Source organism: Telmatherina bonti (genome assembly GCF_933228915.1).
Source record: "Telmatherina bonti genome assembly, chromosome: 13".
Lineage (NCBI taxonomy): Eukaryota > Metazoa > Chordata > Actinopteri > Atheriniformes > Telmatherinidae > Telmatherina > Telmatherina bonti.
In genome coordinates this window covers 29369564-29385404 of record NC_136611.1, presented here as the reverse complement: position 1 = coordinate 29385404, position 15841 = coordinate 29369564, and the positions used below count along the sequence as shown (strand labels likewise).

The 15841-nt window shown below is 42.2% G+C and overlaps 1 protein-coding gene across 1 annotated transcript; it reads left to right on the top strand.

Moving 5' to 3' along the window:
* Positions 1-330: 330 nt before the first annotated feature.
* Positions 331-15841, top strand: gnb1l (guanine nucleotide binding protein (G protein), beta polypeptide 1-like; the record flags this gene model as incomplete). Its single annotated transcript, XM_079251974.1, has 6 exons — positions 331-452; positions 628-753; positions 977-1139; positions 3625-3717; positions 8101-8316; positions 15536-15841. The coding sequence occupies 6 exons, from the start codon at positions 331-333 to the stop codon at positions 15812-15814; spliced, it is 999 nt and encodes a 332-aa protein (XP_079108100.1). The 3' UTR covers positions 15815-15841.

The window sequence follows — 15841 nt, the reverse complement described above, 5'->3', positions numbered from 1 at the left end:
TTGTTTGGAACAGAAAAGATTCAAGGCAAAAAACTTTTCTTCGACACCTCCCCCTCTCTCTGTTCAGTCCCTGTGGAAAAACAAGTTGACATTATTTTCTTTGATTATTCGAAAGGCATGCCTTTTAATCTCGGTGTACTCCTCTGGAAGAGACCAACTGATTAAAATACAAAACATCCTTTTTGGAGGAGTATATACTGTGGGCATGGCCTGTCACAACCTCACCTGCGTTATGTAACGTACATGTGATGGGCTTATTTAATTAAATCTATTTCTTCCAGAGTTGGTGAAAGCGATCGTTTCCTGCCTGCTTACACCAGCATCGATCCCATGATTGAAAGGATGTCTCGTCCTGCTCCGTCTCCCATTTACACTCTGAGAGGGGCCGGTGGTGCCCTTAACACCCTCCACTTTTGCTGTTGGGGAGGATGCGCTCCCGTCCTGTTTTCTGGGTGAGTCATATTAAACATCACAGCCACATATGCAGATTTGTTGTTTCTGATAAATAGATTGCAATGCAGGTTTTGATTTTTGTTTGTTTGCTTATAGATGCAGCAGTAAACAAAATGAAATGTGACTTTTTAAATGGGGGAGGACTGCTTTCTAGTAACTTCAGTGGTTTTGCAGGTCTGCAAAGGGTGCTATCCATGTCTGGGACCTGAACAGCAGGAGGGCTGAGAAGGTCATAGAGGCTCACTCCGGTAGTTCAGTTATCTGGGTCAACACACTGCGGTCATCAGGTAACCTCATCAGGTAGGTCCCTGAACTCTCTGATAGGGTCACTCAGCATCCTCCTATCAACTAGCAAACATGATACATGATTTGCAATTTACTGTTAATTACAAAAGTGATGTTTTAATGATAAAGACCGTAAAATTAATGTTATTCCACAACTTAAATCCTCTATTCATTGCTTTGATTTTATAATGAAGGACGAGAACTTTATTCCTTTAATGTTTGTCTGTTGCCGGAGCAGTCAGGGACGGGATATGCAGGTGTGTGTGTGGGATCTCAGCGAGGGCCGCAGTCAGCTGGTGGAATCTCTGTGGACGGGCAGCGTTGGATTCTGTCAATGCTCGTTGCTGGAAACAAGCCCCGCTACCTACCTTCTGGGCTTTGCTGGTCAACAGACCGAGGAGGTGAGACTCCAGCAGATGAAAGTGTGCTTCTGAAAGCACACTTTTTTTAAAGGCATCCCAGGGTCTGCTGGGATGCCTTTAAAATAGATATCAGTGACACTAAACACTTCTTATTTGTTAGAATAGCTGCTTTTTGTGGTTAAACCTTGATGTGTGGTTTATTTTTATTTTCAATCAGTGTAAATGAACCGTTAACTCTTAAAGCCAATGTGTTCACTGTCAGATGATGTTTGGCAGGAAGATCAGTTTCCAATAATCTCCAGGTGGGAGGTCAGCATCAGTTTAACAAGTAAAAACAACCTTCATGATCCTGACTTCTGTCTATCAACTTTCACTGTTGTCTCTCACATTGGTGGTCAGTTAATGCTGTTTAGTAAGTTAGTGGAAAATGTGTCACCACCAGTGGTATTTTATCCGTCCTGTTTCCATCTTATGGAACCGCAGTGATCTCTGTTCCATAATTGTCCACCCAAATATCATGAGGGAAGCAGTTTGATAAATCAGCATCCAGTTTGCAACCAAGAGTGTCAAACACTAATCCAAATTGCTTCATTAAAACAGCAGCATTCATGTCACAAGTCAGTGTGCACGTTGGAAAGATGTGATCTCAGTAGCGATCACTAAACTAAATGTTAGTTCGTTTTTGCCAGTCAGTGAATGTTTCTGTCTAAAAAAAACCTAATTTTTCCGAGAGAACCTAAGAAAACAAGCTTAATTGTGTCTCTTAAAGGGTAACTAACGAGCTCGTTCCTGCTTCTGAAGCTGATTTGACTGATGACGTAAAGTTATATTCAGTGTTCGATTCAGTTTTTAATGCTTGGCCGTTGGCAGGCAAAGAAACCTCTCAGTCATGATTGTTAACTGGAAAGAAATTACACTTTTGTCTGTCTTGTAGTTAATTATCAACACCCACAGGCTTGTATTGTTTTGTGTGGAGCCAGTGTCTGCGAGGGGAGGTGGGATGGGGAGAGGGCAGCCAGCTATTCAGCCATCTTTTATTGCCTCCAGATTCATGTTACTTGCTGTGCTGCGGAGGAGCCACACTTGAAAGGGACGGAGCGGTCACCTGATCCAGTCAAACGTGCCTCTGCTAACCTCAGTCCAGCAAGCCAGGCACCAGGGCGCCTGTGACTCCCAGCACCTCAATAATGCCATTGTCCCAACAGACACAGGCAGAAGCACCTACGTGCTCTTAAAAAGCAGACCAAAACATGCCACAGCCAGTTTAGTCATTTGGGCTCTCCACCCCATTCCGCAGACATAACTGGCCAGGACAGATGCTTATCATGCATCTGCAATTAAAACACCCACATAAATGAATTCCCTTGAGAAACAATACATAGCTACATGCCACAGAGCACGCACAAAAGCAAGATCGAGCCCCGTAAGCAAAAATACAGGTCAGTATTTAAATATGTAACCAAAAAAAAATCCAGACAGCAGTTTCCTTCTGACTGCTTACGGTTCGCAGTGAAACTCCTGCCAGCAAATTTCTGCTGTGGCATAAACATTAATTAATACTGTGGTGTGTTTTATTTATGGGCAGTTTGATGCCACACAAGAACAGTGATCACCTGAGGCACAGAGAAGTCCTTAAAAGCCCTCTTTGTCAGGCACGCAGAGGTAAACATGGAGGACAGATGTAGCCTAGTGCTAAAATACAGATGCCTCCCTAAAAGGGCTGTTTAATCTGAGGCCTAATGAGGATGAATATGTGGATCATCAGGACGGAGGAAGTCGAGGGAATTAGTTTCAGCAGAAACGTGGGCGCTCGCACAGAAACGCGCACTTTGTCACTGGCTCCATTACTAGTTGTAGTTTTATGAGAATCGGTGCCAGTGTGTGCAGGAAAACACCACCCATGTCGCCAGGTCAGGCTTTAGTGGGATTGATTATAGACAGTGTGGCAGCTGCCCTGCACTGATGGATGGTACTGTACTCCTGATCCACAGAGGTCTGAAAGAATCACGACAGATTCAGCTTGCAGCTTGTTATTCGAATTCAGAGGACAGGCAGGTCATGACTTGGCAGACGGCTCACAGACATACAAGATATGTTTTGCATAGAGCCGCTGTTTGGTTAATATGTGACTGTGCTCCAACTATAAAAACAGATTAATTAAAGCAAAAATAGGTAAAAATAAAACGGATTGTGGCTTGAGGATTGGTTGTATTAATTCCCTGTTTTGGTGAAATATCTTAAAATTGATGAGTTGCCTTTAAATTTTATGCAAAAAATGCAAGTTAAGTTTTTATCTGCACATTAATCAGATGCTTTCTTTGCTATCTGAGGAGCTACATGATGGAGAGGCAGCAGATTTTGCAAAGATATTCATAGTTTCCAGAGGATTAATCCTAAAGCACTGCTTAATGTTTCTGTTTGTGTTCACTTTTACTATAAATCCATCTTTCAGAGGGATGAGTGTTGTTGTACACCTTTAATCTTCAGTGAGTTTTGAGATTGCCTTTTCATCTGTTCTCTACAGATCAATGTGATTGAACTGCCCAGTAAGACCCCAGTCTGCACTCTGGTACCGGAGGCAAAGCTGGGAATGGTCATGTGCATAAAGCTGTGGCAGGTAAGTGGCTATGCACTTTTTAACTGTTATAAATGTAGCACCTTTTCATTTCAACCTTAACCCTAAACAGCAGCCAGAAGTCGTTATGCGTGTTCTCATTTGTAAGTTTTCTGTGTTTACCCGCTTTATTCTGATTGGCCAGCTTCTCCTGGCAAAATTCAACAATAGAAAAGTCAACAAAAAAGCAGACGTGAGAGGAGGCATGTGATTTACAGCCCGACAACTCATCCTGGGCCGTTTTTTCCATGCGTTTCTTCTCAGCTGGCAGCAAGTCCCAACACTGTAATTAGAGCATTTGGAAGGGCCGGGGGTTCACAGCCATATATCAGCCTGCAGCTGTATATCCAATCTGATCTGGGCAAAAAGTTAGCTTTCTATTTTGTAAATGCTGTCAATCGTTTTATTTTCCACCCATTAACGGGACCCTGTAATTATTTTCATGGTTAATAATTAACTCTTTGGGTTTGGAGCTGTTGGCATGGACTGTGTGGGTTTTTTTTTTGCATTTTATGGGCTGTTATGTTTACTAGGCGACAGATATGAAAACACAGCTTATCGCGTTTAAACTCAGGGATAGAAAAGCTGCTGGCCTGCACACATTCAGACCTACTCAGGGCTGCTCTTATAAGACAAATGTGAAAGTAGTGAAGCAACGTTTGTGATGTTATTGTTGAAACACGCATGTTAGAGTCTCAGCCTGTTGACATCGTGTTTGTGTTTTCCTGTGTTGTGCTTTGATTTCACTGCTGCATCCACCTCTCATCGTCTGATTTATGAGCCAGCGCTTCCTCAGCGTTGAGTACCAGGAAACATAATGATCAATTATAACATTATAAATCATTTAATATGATTGTAATACAGCACAGGCATCTTTGTGACTTCAAAGCTGCTGTGTTCAGGTGATTGTAAATCATTTCAGTGCGGTTCCTTCCAAAGGCAGAGGCACACTCATCTGTTCCGCTGAGTGAGTGACTTAAGGTTAAAGTACTTGGAAAAGACTGAAAACCTGCATTTGGCAATATGTACGAACCCTCATTTCGCTCTAACTCAAGCTTTGTGTCCTTTAGAAGTGCAAGAAGGGGGTACACTATCCTCTTCTTCTTTAACCCCACATAACAGGAGGCATCAGCTCACACAGCCATCCACTGTGTCGCTTTATCACACACACCAGGAAGAAAGCAACTGGCAGTTATGTCTCCTCTCTATCATCCCACTCACCATCACTCTCTTTTCTTCCATCTATGGAGACGAGAGGCGATTATCTTCCGTTTTTCTCTGACGGACTCACCAACAGATTTATTACCAGCCTTTGAGACCCCTCTGCAGCAGAAACGATGAAATGGTGTTAAAAGCGCTGTAACTTCCCACCCAGCCCTCAGATCAGTGTTGGGATACATCTAGAAGGTGACAGCGCTTGTTATCTGATTCATCCTCATCTGATGGGCTGTAAAGCAGTGAACAATGGAGAGTGTGAGGAGGAAGAAAGTGCCTCCACATGTGGGTCTGACTTGTTGGAGGATGTGGGGCTTGGCCGGGGGGACAGTAGTGATGTATGATGTGCAAGGGTTTTAATGTGAACAGAGGCTGGCCGGGAAAAGGAAATGTTCCTATACAGATATCCATCACTCTCAGCTCATCACCTCGCTGCCTCGTGGACATGACATCATGGTGGGACCGGGACGACAAGCGAAGGAAGCGATTGGTTCCTTATGTTGAAGCGGTGCCTGCCTGAGGCTGAGGGGTTCTTCATGGTTCTGGCCGAACTCTCTCCACTTGCTTTTAGCTTTTGTTTATTATGCATTTGTTTATTTTTTTTACCTGGGGAGTCCAAAAAACAATTAGCGGTGTACTCCAACAATTTCATTGTTCTAAACATCACTTTTGGGACGTCTAAGTTTTTACCAGGTGTCTTATAAGCCTTTGTAGAGCCTGCATATTATCCTCCATCCTCTCTTAATTTAAAGATTGAACTGGAAATATTTAGTTAACTATTGCTTTATTTCCAACCTGTAATGACTTTATTTAAGTATCCGTGTTTTATCAACGTAATTAACCCAAACTAAGAGATGAACTAAACATTGGAACAGCATTATTTTCTTTTCCTGGTCACTGTGACGGAGCTCATCCTCCAGAACCAGAACAGATTTTTATTTTAGATCCAGGATATCTTCTTTCTTTTAGTTGGAATAGTGTTCCAGGGCTGAAATATTCAGTTTTAGTAAACACAGCAATGTAATTAACAAAGCTTGTCAGTTGTTTGATAAGTATCTTGTATGAAAATGTTTCCTTATTGTGAAGTTGAAAGAATCGCTGCTTTTTCCCGCACAAGTAAAACTTTTTCAGTCTGTTGTTTATAATCAAACCAGAATTCCAGCTTGGCATTTAAAGAAAAATACGGAGCACATATTCCCTCCTTTCACCTTTTTAAAAGCAACTTTTAATGGAAGAACTTCATAAAAGGAAAATATCAACATCAGTCTGACATAGTCGAAGTAAAGCCTGTTCAAGTGAAAGATCGCTGAAACTTCTAATACGTTAATTATTTTAGTGCCTCTTTATTTTTTTAAGCTTCTTCGTTCTAAGTTTCATCTTTTCAAAGAAACATGGTAAAAAAGCTGTATGCCGTAATCATCTACGCAGTGTCGGTATGCACGCATACATACAGGTATGGAAACATGGCGGGAGGTCACAGTTCGGCTAACATTTCGACCCAGCTAGTTGCATCTCTTGAGAGAACAGTTTCCTTCACTGGTCCTCCTTCTCCAACCAGCTTCCAGTCGTCTGTCTTTCCAGCTGTTCCTCCATGATGAATCTCCTCCCAGTGCCCCAGCTCCACTCCAGCAGAGAGCCCTCTTGTAGAAAGGCCTGTGGAGGATATAATGAATTAGGTGTCTACCCAGGGTTCCCCGACCTCTGACCCATGACATCATCAATCAAGGAGGTCCTTCACTTAAGTGAAACGCTGGGCCCCAAGCCTGGAACGCTTAGCCCGGTCCCTGCCGGCAAGCAGGGGCCACTGATTTTCACTTGTTTTTATTTGTTTTCATAATCCCTTGGTGTTCGTCCTGGCTGATGTGTTTGGAAGGAATACACGACTCTGTCTATAATTTGTTTAAAGCTGGAAGAAGAGAAATATAGAGCGTTAACAGAGGAGAGGACCTGAACATGGAAGAAAAATGGCAAACCCGGCCTCCTAGCACATATGGAAAAAATTTCTCTCCCTCCATGCTTCTGCATGGCACCGTGCTTCTCTGGAGGCCTGAACGTATTTTAAAACAGCAGCAACGGTCTGTACACAAATGTTTGTCTATGTATTCATAGATTTCTTTTAATGAATTCCTTTTCAATTTGTGTGTTTGTGTGAAGATGTGTTTAAAATAAAAACAGGGATTCCAGGAGAGCAAGATGATGGTGAAACTCGCGGGTCGTCCCTCCCTCCTTTATCTTAGCCTGCAGTTTTTGTGTCTTACTGTTGTCACCTCCAATTTTGCAGAGCTTTAGGAATCCTTCACCTTTATGAAATGAAATAAAAAATGTTTTATTATTAAAATAATTATCAGGCTCAGCCATGCATGCACACGTCTTCTGCTCTTGTTTGTCAAAGCGAGAGGTTAACTTACCCCTTACAGTAGAGTGACGCTACTTTATCCATCTTTTCAGAAGCGTTGTGTGATGTATGTTTGTGCTCCTGCTTGTAATTGGTTTCATGTGATTTGAAGGATTCACTCTGATGGACTTGCCAGTTGTGAAAGCTGTGGCTGCGTCCTCGAGTGGTGAAATGGGGATGAAATAAGGTTTTATTGTATTATAAATTGCTTTGCAACAGAATAAAGCTGAAATTAGTTGTTGCTTGAGTTGTGTTCAGGATGTGTCCATCATAGAAAACACGTTATAATTAGCTTATCATCTCACTGTCCTGACTGGAAGGACGTACTTTTAGAAAGCTGCTCAAACATCAAAAATCTTCAAATTTGTTAATGATAAGCTACAGAGAAGTGAAATCAGTCTGTGATGAATGTTTTTTTTTTTTTTTCCAAATAATTATTGCAAAAAGGTAGAGTCAAGATTTTCTGTGTTCGTTCTACCAAAGGTCTCTGGCTCAGGATTATAGATGAGGAGCAAAGTGAGGAGTGGTGTAATGGCATGCTGGAAGAGAGAGGCTGACGAATGGAGCACACAGCTTCTCGACGTGTCAGCAGGAGCTTCCAGGAAGATAACCTCTGCTCCTCTCAGCTTCCAGCACCACGCAGCGGTTTCTCTGGGTGTTTTATTGTTTTACTATGCAGCTCTCTCATCGCACATCTTTACTTGCACTCCTCTTTGTGTTCCTTCTCCATCTCGCTGCCTCGCCTCTGTTCTCTTATCATTTCGTCTCTTTTCCAGCCAGACTCCGGTCCCGGACCTCTGCTGTTGGCTGGATACGAGGATGGTTCCCTGTTGCTGTGGGATGTAACCCAGAGGTCTAAGCTGAGCCAAGTCAAAGCCCACCCTGAGCCAGTTATGTGCCTGACCTTTGACCCCAAATGTCTGAGAGGCATAACAGGCTCCTCTGAAAAGAAGCTTTCCTCCTGGATGCTGGACAGCCAGAACAACTTGCAGGTCAGCTGACTTAGGCCTAAACCAAACTGGTAATTCTGTCTGCCCACATCAGAAGGGGGAAAAAATACTTTAGAATCCTGCATGTCTAACTTTGAGCTCAACAGATTGATTTATTAAATTCATTTGATTTTTGTTTTTTTTAAATATTCGTTCATATGTTTTTATGGAAGTTGTGTGGACACAGATGTGTCCCTGCTGGCGGGAGCTTTTCCACAGAGATCCGGTCGTCAGTGGACACTTGTCAGTGGTTGAACTGTCAGTGTTGAAGCTGATTGAGTCACATTTGGTTTTCACTTCCAACCTCTGAGAAAGTTATAGTTGTTCTGCCATGTTCTAACAATCCTAAACATTTATTAATCACCATTTTTAAAATACTTTTAACTAGTTCCACAAATGCATCATTTTTAATTTATCTTTCAAAAGTATATATAATTGTATATAGTCTAATATAATAATACATTTATTTATCTTTTTTTTTTTTTTTTTTTAACAGTGAACATAGTTACATCATACATTATAACCATGCCCCATTTGACATCACCTAGGTAACAAAATGAAACATAAATATCAGGGGTATGAAAAAACTGATATTAAAGCAAGAAAAAGTACAATAATAACAGATATAATCAAAACAAACAAACACTGATAAAAAAAAAAAAGCCCTGAGAGGATTGTTTTGATATTCATATACAGTAAAAAAGAAAAAAAAAATAGACCCTGAATAACTTTACATGTAAATCTTATCAGCAGCGCATACCAACTTAATTTACATAGTAGATGTTCCGGTCTCATCAAGTAAAGCTAAAAAAGGCTTCCACACCTTCTGATTTGTTTATGTCGCCTGCTAAAACAAATCTGTTCCATCCTGGAGACAGATACCATTTCATTAAGCCACCTTTTAAAACAGGGGTGTGTTGGAGACTTCCAGTACAACAGAATCAGTTTTTTAGCTGTCACCATGTCTATTTGAAGAGCCTGCTTATCATAAGGAGGGAAAGACTTTTCAGAAGATCCAAATAAAGCCAATTTGCAATCCGGTTGGATAGTTTTTTTGTATGGTTAGAAAACCACATAAATATGTCACACCAAAAGCGATTGAGTACTGGGCAATGCCAAAACAGGTGCAAGAGCGAGTCTTCAACTACATCTATCACATGCAGAGGAATTCTGCTGAGCTTAGTTTTAGAATAATGTAGTCTATGCAGAACTTTAAACTGAATTAATTATGTCTGGAATTAACAGAGCACTTATATATACTGGACAGGCTTTCTTCCCAAAATTTATTTATCTTAACAACTAATACATATTTATTTTGTTGATGTTTTTTCAAAGCAGGGCCTTATTATTTATTGCTAGCTGTTACTGCTCCTTTTTTGATACTTTCCCAGTTTAGGTGGTCCAGCTGGCTCAACGTTTATTTCATTTCATTTTATTTTTTAACATTAAAAAAAGCATTTTATATTATGCGTACATGAGATACATACAGCGATGTTTTGGTTGCCATAGAAACATGTTTCTCACTCGTGTCCATGTTTGAAATCCTGACCAGCCTTACCTGTGAGCTGCTTGTTGCACACTAGTCTCCTTAATCCCATGAAATAGAATAGAAGGTAATGGAAGTGATGGGAGGAGAGGAGTGTTGCCTTTCGCCAGACTTGCTTGGAAAACATTAGGGGCCAAAGAGGAAGAAGCTCAGCAGGACTCCAGGGGCCATAAATCAGCTGCTGGTTACACAGTGTTGGCAGGGCTAGGGGCCAAGGGCCAGACTGGGGCTGTCACTCCAGAGTCAAACCACCCACATACACACTGACACACAGTCACACAATACCTTGTTACTATGTGCAAAATATTAGTGATAATAGTTCTCAATAAACATATTTATATTTCATTATTAGATTTAGAAAAAAAAACACATATAATTTAAAATTCATTTAAAAGTGCAGTAAAAACACCCCAAACTAAACTTTTCCTGTTAGGATGTATACCTAATGAATCTTATCACAGGCGTGTACTTTACAAGTGGTCAAAGCTTTACCACCCCCCCACCCAACACATTTAAACACATCACATCAGCTTTGTTCCATAATTCATTTTACATAACAACCAATGCTTCAGAGACTTAATGCCTCATTTGAAGCCTTATTTTCTCTTGATTTCATGAGCAAAAGGGAACGCTCCCATTTTTCAGTCAACCTCCATGAATCCGAGCCAACGGGAACCTTCGGCTGATATAGTACACTCCAGCAGAGTGAAAGGCTATTATTCTTTCCAGGACTTTTTACAAATGAATGCTTGAATTAGAAATATTTTGCAAAGCTCTGTTTTCTCCCCCTGAATTTGTGTCTCGACAAACGCTTCGAAGGATTTCATTCAGTATACCATAAACAGGAGGAGAGTGCCTATCTGGTTTATTTTGCTCGAGCAACCAAATATTGACTCAGCATGTAATCCAGGATGAGGATGACAGGAAAAAAGCACAAGAAGAGGGAAAGGATCCAGCAGGGTCTTTTAAATTATTCTGAAGTGCAGCTCGGTGTGACATCCAGACAGCTTTCCTCGCTTCTTCCCACAAAAGTATTTTTGTGTGGCCGGAGTAAGAAGGCGGTGGGGGTAGGACCTGCCGGGTGGCGGACCTGGGCCCTGGGTTCTGACGGACGACCCGTGAGAGGTAATAAAAATATCAAAACCTAGGAGGCCCCTTAACCAAACAAAAAACACATCTGCAGTAAGGGGAACAGTAGTTCACAGTGGGAGGCTGCAATAAAGGCTGAGGAGGCCGTAAGTGGCACAGCATCCCGCTTCCCACAAATTACCCCTCTGATACAGCCCAGCGCGGTGGAACCGGCGGGCAGGGCTGATAGAAACTTCATGTGGAATTGAGGGGAAACTGAATTTGACGCAAAGCAGCGCAGTTATGATTCAGTGAAGCTGGGGTTCCTGTGAAGTGAGCTTATCAAGACCAGATAAAGACACACAGCCGCAGGAATGGGAGTTAATATATTACACATGGCTCTAAGAGGCCCTTATCTGCTGTGTGACCCGACTGGCCTCAGATGGTTTCACAGTAATGAAGCAGCATCTCCATTCTTCTCTTTTTCCTCCCCTCCTTTTTTTTTTTTTCCTAGTGTGCATTTTTGGGACCGCATCGGGGGGAGAGGGTGAGGGTGCTGCTGTTGGAGTTTAGTGGCTGTTAAGCCAGATAGACAAATATTTAGATGCCCGCTCAAATGCATTGACAGGTGATGTGATGGATGTCTGCATGAGGCGGAGGTTTTGGCCTGCAGAAAGAGAAAGCAGGTATAAAAGGAGGAAGATTAGCAGTGGAAATCAAGCACGACTGACAGAAAGCTATTTCTATGACTGATGACAGTTCTTTACAGGTGGAAGTTCTGCTCCGCATCTTTACTGGGATGTAAAAATACCCCCCCCCCCCCCCCAGTTGTTACCTGCATCATGTATGAAATAAATATCTTTGCACTTGTCAACGGGTTGGGATCTGATCTGATTTATGGTGAAGATCAGGAGTAAACAGAAGCTTGAGCTTTTTTTTTTCCATTAATATTCGAAATTTGTTTTTTTAATTGATGACTTCTACGTCTCCTTTCACTCACCTGTTTGACACATCCATATCCTGTCAGCCACAGCCAAGCTCAAACAGGCAAGGTGACAAAAGGCTGTAATCTCCCTGCTGCCGAGTGTGATTCAGGGACAGGGTGTGTCAGAAATACCTGTGAAAAGCCTCCCAGCCGCAAGGCTCGAGCGAGTGAGTGTTGACGGGATGTTTCAGTAGATCAGCGTGAACGGCAAGCCTTGTGCCAAGTCTGAGGGTGGAAGACGGGGAGAAAAGTGGAGCAAAGCTTGACTGGAACCCTCGATGTGTGAGTGTGTGTCAGATCTCCTGTCGAACCACAGAAAGTCACTTTGGACCAGGCTGCTGCGTTGAGCGGCTTCCATCCTGACAGCTGAGAAAGTGGCCGTTCCCACAGAAAAGCTTGGCCTGGGTGTGAGTGTGCACACACGCTGTCACACACTCTGTGAAGAAGTGTTAAAGAAAAAAAGGAAGATGAATCCCAAAGATGGAATTTGTCTTTCAGGAGACAGTAAGGAAGCAACAGGAGGGAAAATGGGGTGTAAAACAAAATGAGCCTCAACTGATTCCAGATTATGAATTTCTTTGCCGATTTAGGTTTGATTAATGTCACTGCTTGATGTCGGCTGTAGTTTTTACAATATTCTTCAGGTGTGGTGAGGCCGAGCAGCAAGAACTAGACACTCTGAGAGAAAAAATAGGAGCGACTAATTGTCCTTTTGTTACGTTCCAGCTTTTCTGTGACATTCAACAAGATAAAAGCGGTAAAAAATGGACGGAAACATCCTTTAACCTATTGACAGCCTGCTCTATCTTTTTGTAAACATTAAGTATTATGATTCTTCTTTTAAACTGTGGAAATGAACCTCCCTGAGGCATCTCTTCCTCTTGGTTTGGGTATAATATGCTGAGAGTAAGTGTATGTTACCTGATCACTGATTCCAGTTTTCACCATTTTTCATGCCATTTCAAAGATTTGTTAAAAAAGCAACTTATTACTGTTCAACAGAAAAAAAAATGCAAATAGGAAAAAAAACAAAAAACAAAGAAACATCTTTCTCTTGCTGTTTTGTAATATGAACTGTTACAGACTAACCTTTTGGTAACAATTTAGCATCTAAAACTTATAGATTTTATTATGCAAAAGCCAAACAAACAAAAAAACATGTAGATATTCACAGCTGTCATCAAATAAAAATAAGGGTTTTTACTATGTTAACATGCTTATAAGATTGGTGTGTTATAGGACATATAAGCAAAAATCATCAAAGTTATCCTCAGACGGGTGAGGTCAGACGGCCTCTGTGTTTGCAGAACTCTGGAGGAACCTCTCCTGAGCTGATTTGCACATGATGTGAGGTGAGAAGCCAGTGCAGAAGCCAGCTAGGTAGGAAGATGGAACAAGAGCGAGGAGGAGAATGTAGTAGAAACAAAGAGTGAGGAGCCAGGAAGGTTGTCTGCTTCTGTCCTAAATGCAAACCAGTGTTGAATCATGCAGGAAACAACCTCAGCTCAGCTGCATCTTCTTACAAATAATCCGTCCATGTCGTGTCAGCACTGTGGACTTTGTTCTTTTGTGGGGACATTGCGTGTTTAGTTTGTTTGAAGCTGGCAACAACAGGCCATACGAGCAGAACACAGCAGCTAGATTTACACCCGACAGAATAAAACACCATCACACTACCTCTTCTTCACATGGCAAACGGATGCTCGCTGCTGCATTTAGGGCCAAAATATAGATTTTGCAACATTTTAAAAATGCTCTGAATGATTTAAGCAAATTGACTGTTATTAGTTTTAGCTTTGTAGTATGTTTTAATCGCATACATATTTGTGCCTCCAATTTATTTACCTTTTTTAATATCATGTATAAAAGTTGTGGCAAAATAAAGGAAATGGCAGGTCAGAATTTTTTTAAGTCATTTTACTTTAACCGAACTACTAACCCAACATTTGTTGTGCTTTACAGCAGATACTTACTAGGTTGTGTTGTTATTTCCTTCAGGCATCAGAGCCCCAGGAAGTCGCAGAGTAAACACTGATCACGGGCCGCTTAGGAAGCCGCATGGCTACACGTGTGCATATTTCATTTTAAACGATGGCACAGGACGACCCCCGTTTCTCACAACATTTGCTCTCCACTTTCTTTCTCAGACGGAAAGTAAAAACAATTAGGCAGCCAGCCTTGCTGAATGACCATTACTGCATCATTAGCCATTTACTGCTTGCAATTGACCCCTAAATGAAACAAATGCCTTCTCCTGACACAAACTATGGGAAGCAAAACAAACAAAAACAGACACTTAAACCCATCATTATCAGGCCTCTAATGCAAACCAGATGGAGAGAGGTGGGGGCATACCAGATACTTGAGGTAATAACAAAGCTCCAAATAATCTTTCACCTCCTGGTTTTCTTTGGATTTCTTCATCTGACTGTTTTGGTCCGAGCGGGCACGTACTGTTAACACGCTGGCGACGCCAAACAGTGTTGGTTTGATTAACAACAGCAACAACAACAATAAGAAAAACACATCAGTGACTTTTCTGAGCTTAGCTTTCTTTTTTGTTATGATCAATGACATTCCTCTCTGCTCTCTCTCCCCCTTGCATTCCACTTTATCCACTTGGGCTACGAGTACCTGGCTTATATCTTCCACATGCAGCTTGTCGATGGCTCTTGCCTAGAACAGGAGCATGCAGATATCTTCTCCCATCCAAGGCCATTAGTCTCCCTAGACACGACTTATGAAGTCAATTTTACGCTGTCCAGTTTTATTTCTGCTCCCATATCCAGATGTTTGCAGCCCATCGAGCAATCCTGAAGAGATCCCCACCCTGCAGGGAGAGCACGTTCGCTCCCCTGGAATGCCCACCGCAGCAGGCTCTTTTAGATAATGATCTTAGCCGCCATTCGTTATAATATGTCAGAATGTTGCCCCTTTAGAGAGATTGATACAGTCCTTGGGACATGGTAGATCACAGGGAGAGGGGGCTGTGGCTAATCTTTAGCAGGCAGACGTTACAACAGTATATTTATCGGAACGCTTCTCCCGCTGACCAGACCTTTCAGTGTGAATGTAATTCATCAGAGGCGCCTAAAGCAACACGGTCTCTGCAAACAGGCGTTTCAGCTAGATGCTCTCTTCTTCTTGCAGACTGTCACCCAGCTAACTCAGTACCCTGTCGTTCTAACTCCAAACCAAACAATGGGACTCAGAGAGATTTACTAGCGGCTCTCGTGCCGTAATGTTTTATGGCCGATGATTGAGTCCCAGGAGTCCAGGGCCAGGTTCAACAGACCCCCAGCCTTTACACTTGGACCTCCATCATCAGAACAACTGATAGCATCTCGTTGTGTGTGTTTGCGTAGGCCACGGTTTCCTAGATGGCAATAACTTTGTGACTTGCAGACATTTTTATGATTTTAATAATATTTTTCTTCTTTATTTGTTGGAGCAAAAAAATATTGATTTGGTTTACATTTCTGGGATAATTACAGCGATGACGCCTCTACTGGACATGAAAGTTTTTAAATACTTTTGATACACTTAAAAGTTCATTTGCTTACTTGCTTTCAGAAAAAAAAGCAACAACTATTATTAAGGTCTTGGTCTTTGTGTATTTCCAGGTGCAGGACTGTGTGACGCTGGTCAACCCTGGAGTTTCTCAGCTGTGTATCAGGGAAGACGGTAAGCTTCTGGCATCAGGAGGCTGGGACCACCGAGTGCGGATATTTGGCTGGAAGAAGCTGCGGCCGCTGGCGGTGCTTCAGTATCACACAGACATGGTGCTGAGCGTGGCTTTCTCAGACCACGAGGACCCCAGACAAAGACTGCTGGCGGCCGGATCCAAAGACCAGCGGATCAGCCTGTGGTCAATATACAGCAACGGAGCTGAGACGGGCTGAGTCCCTACAGACTCTGAAGAAGGCTCT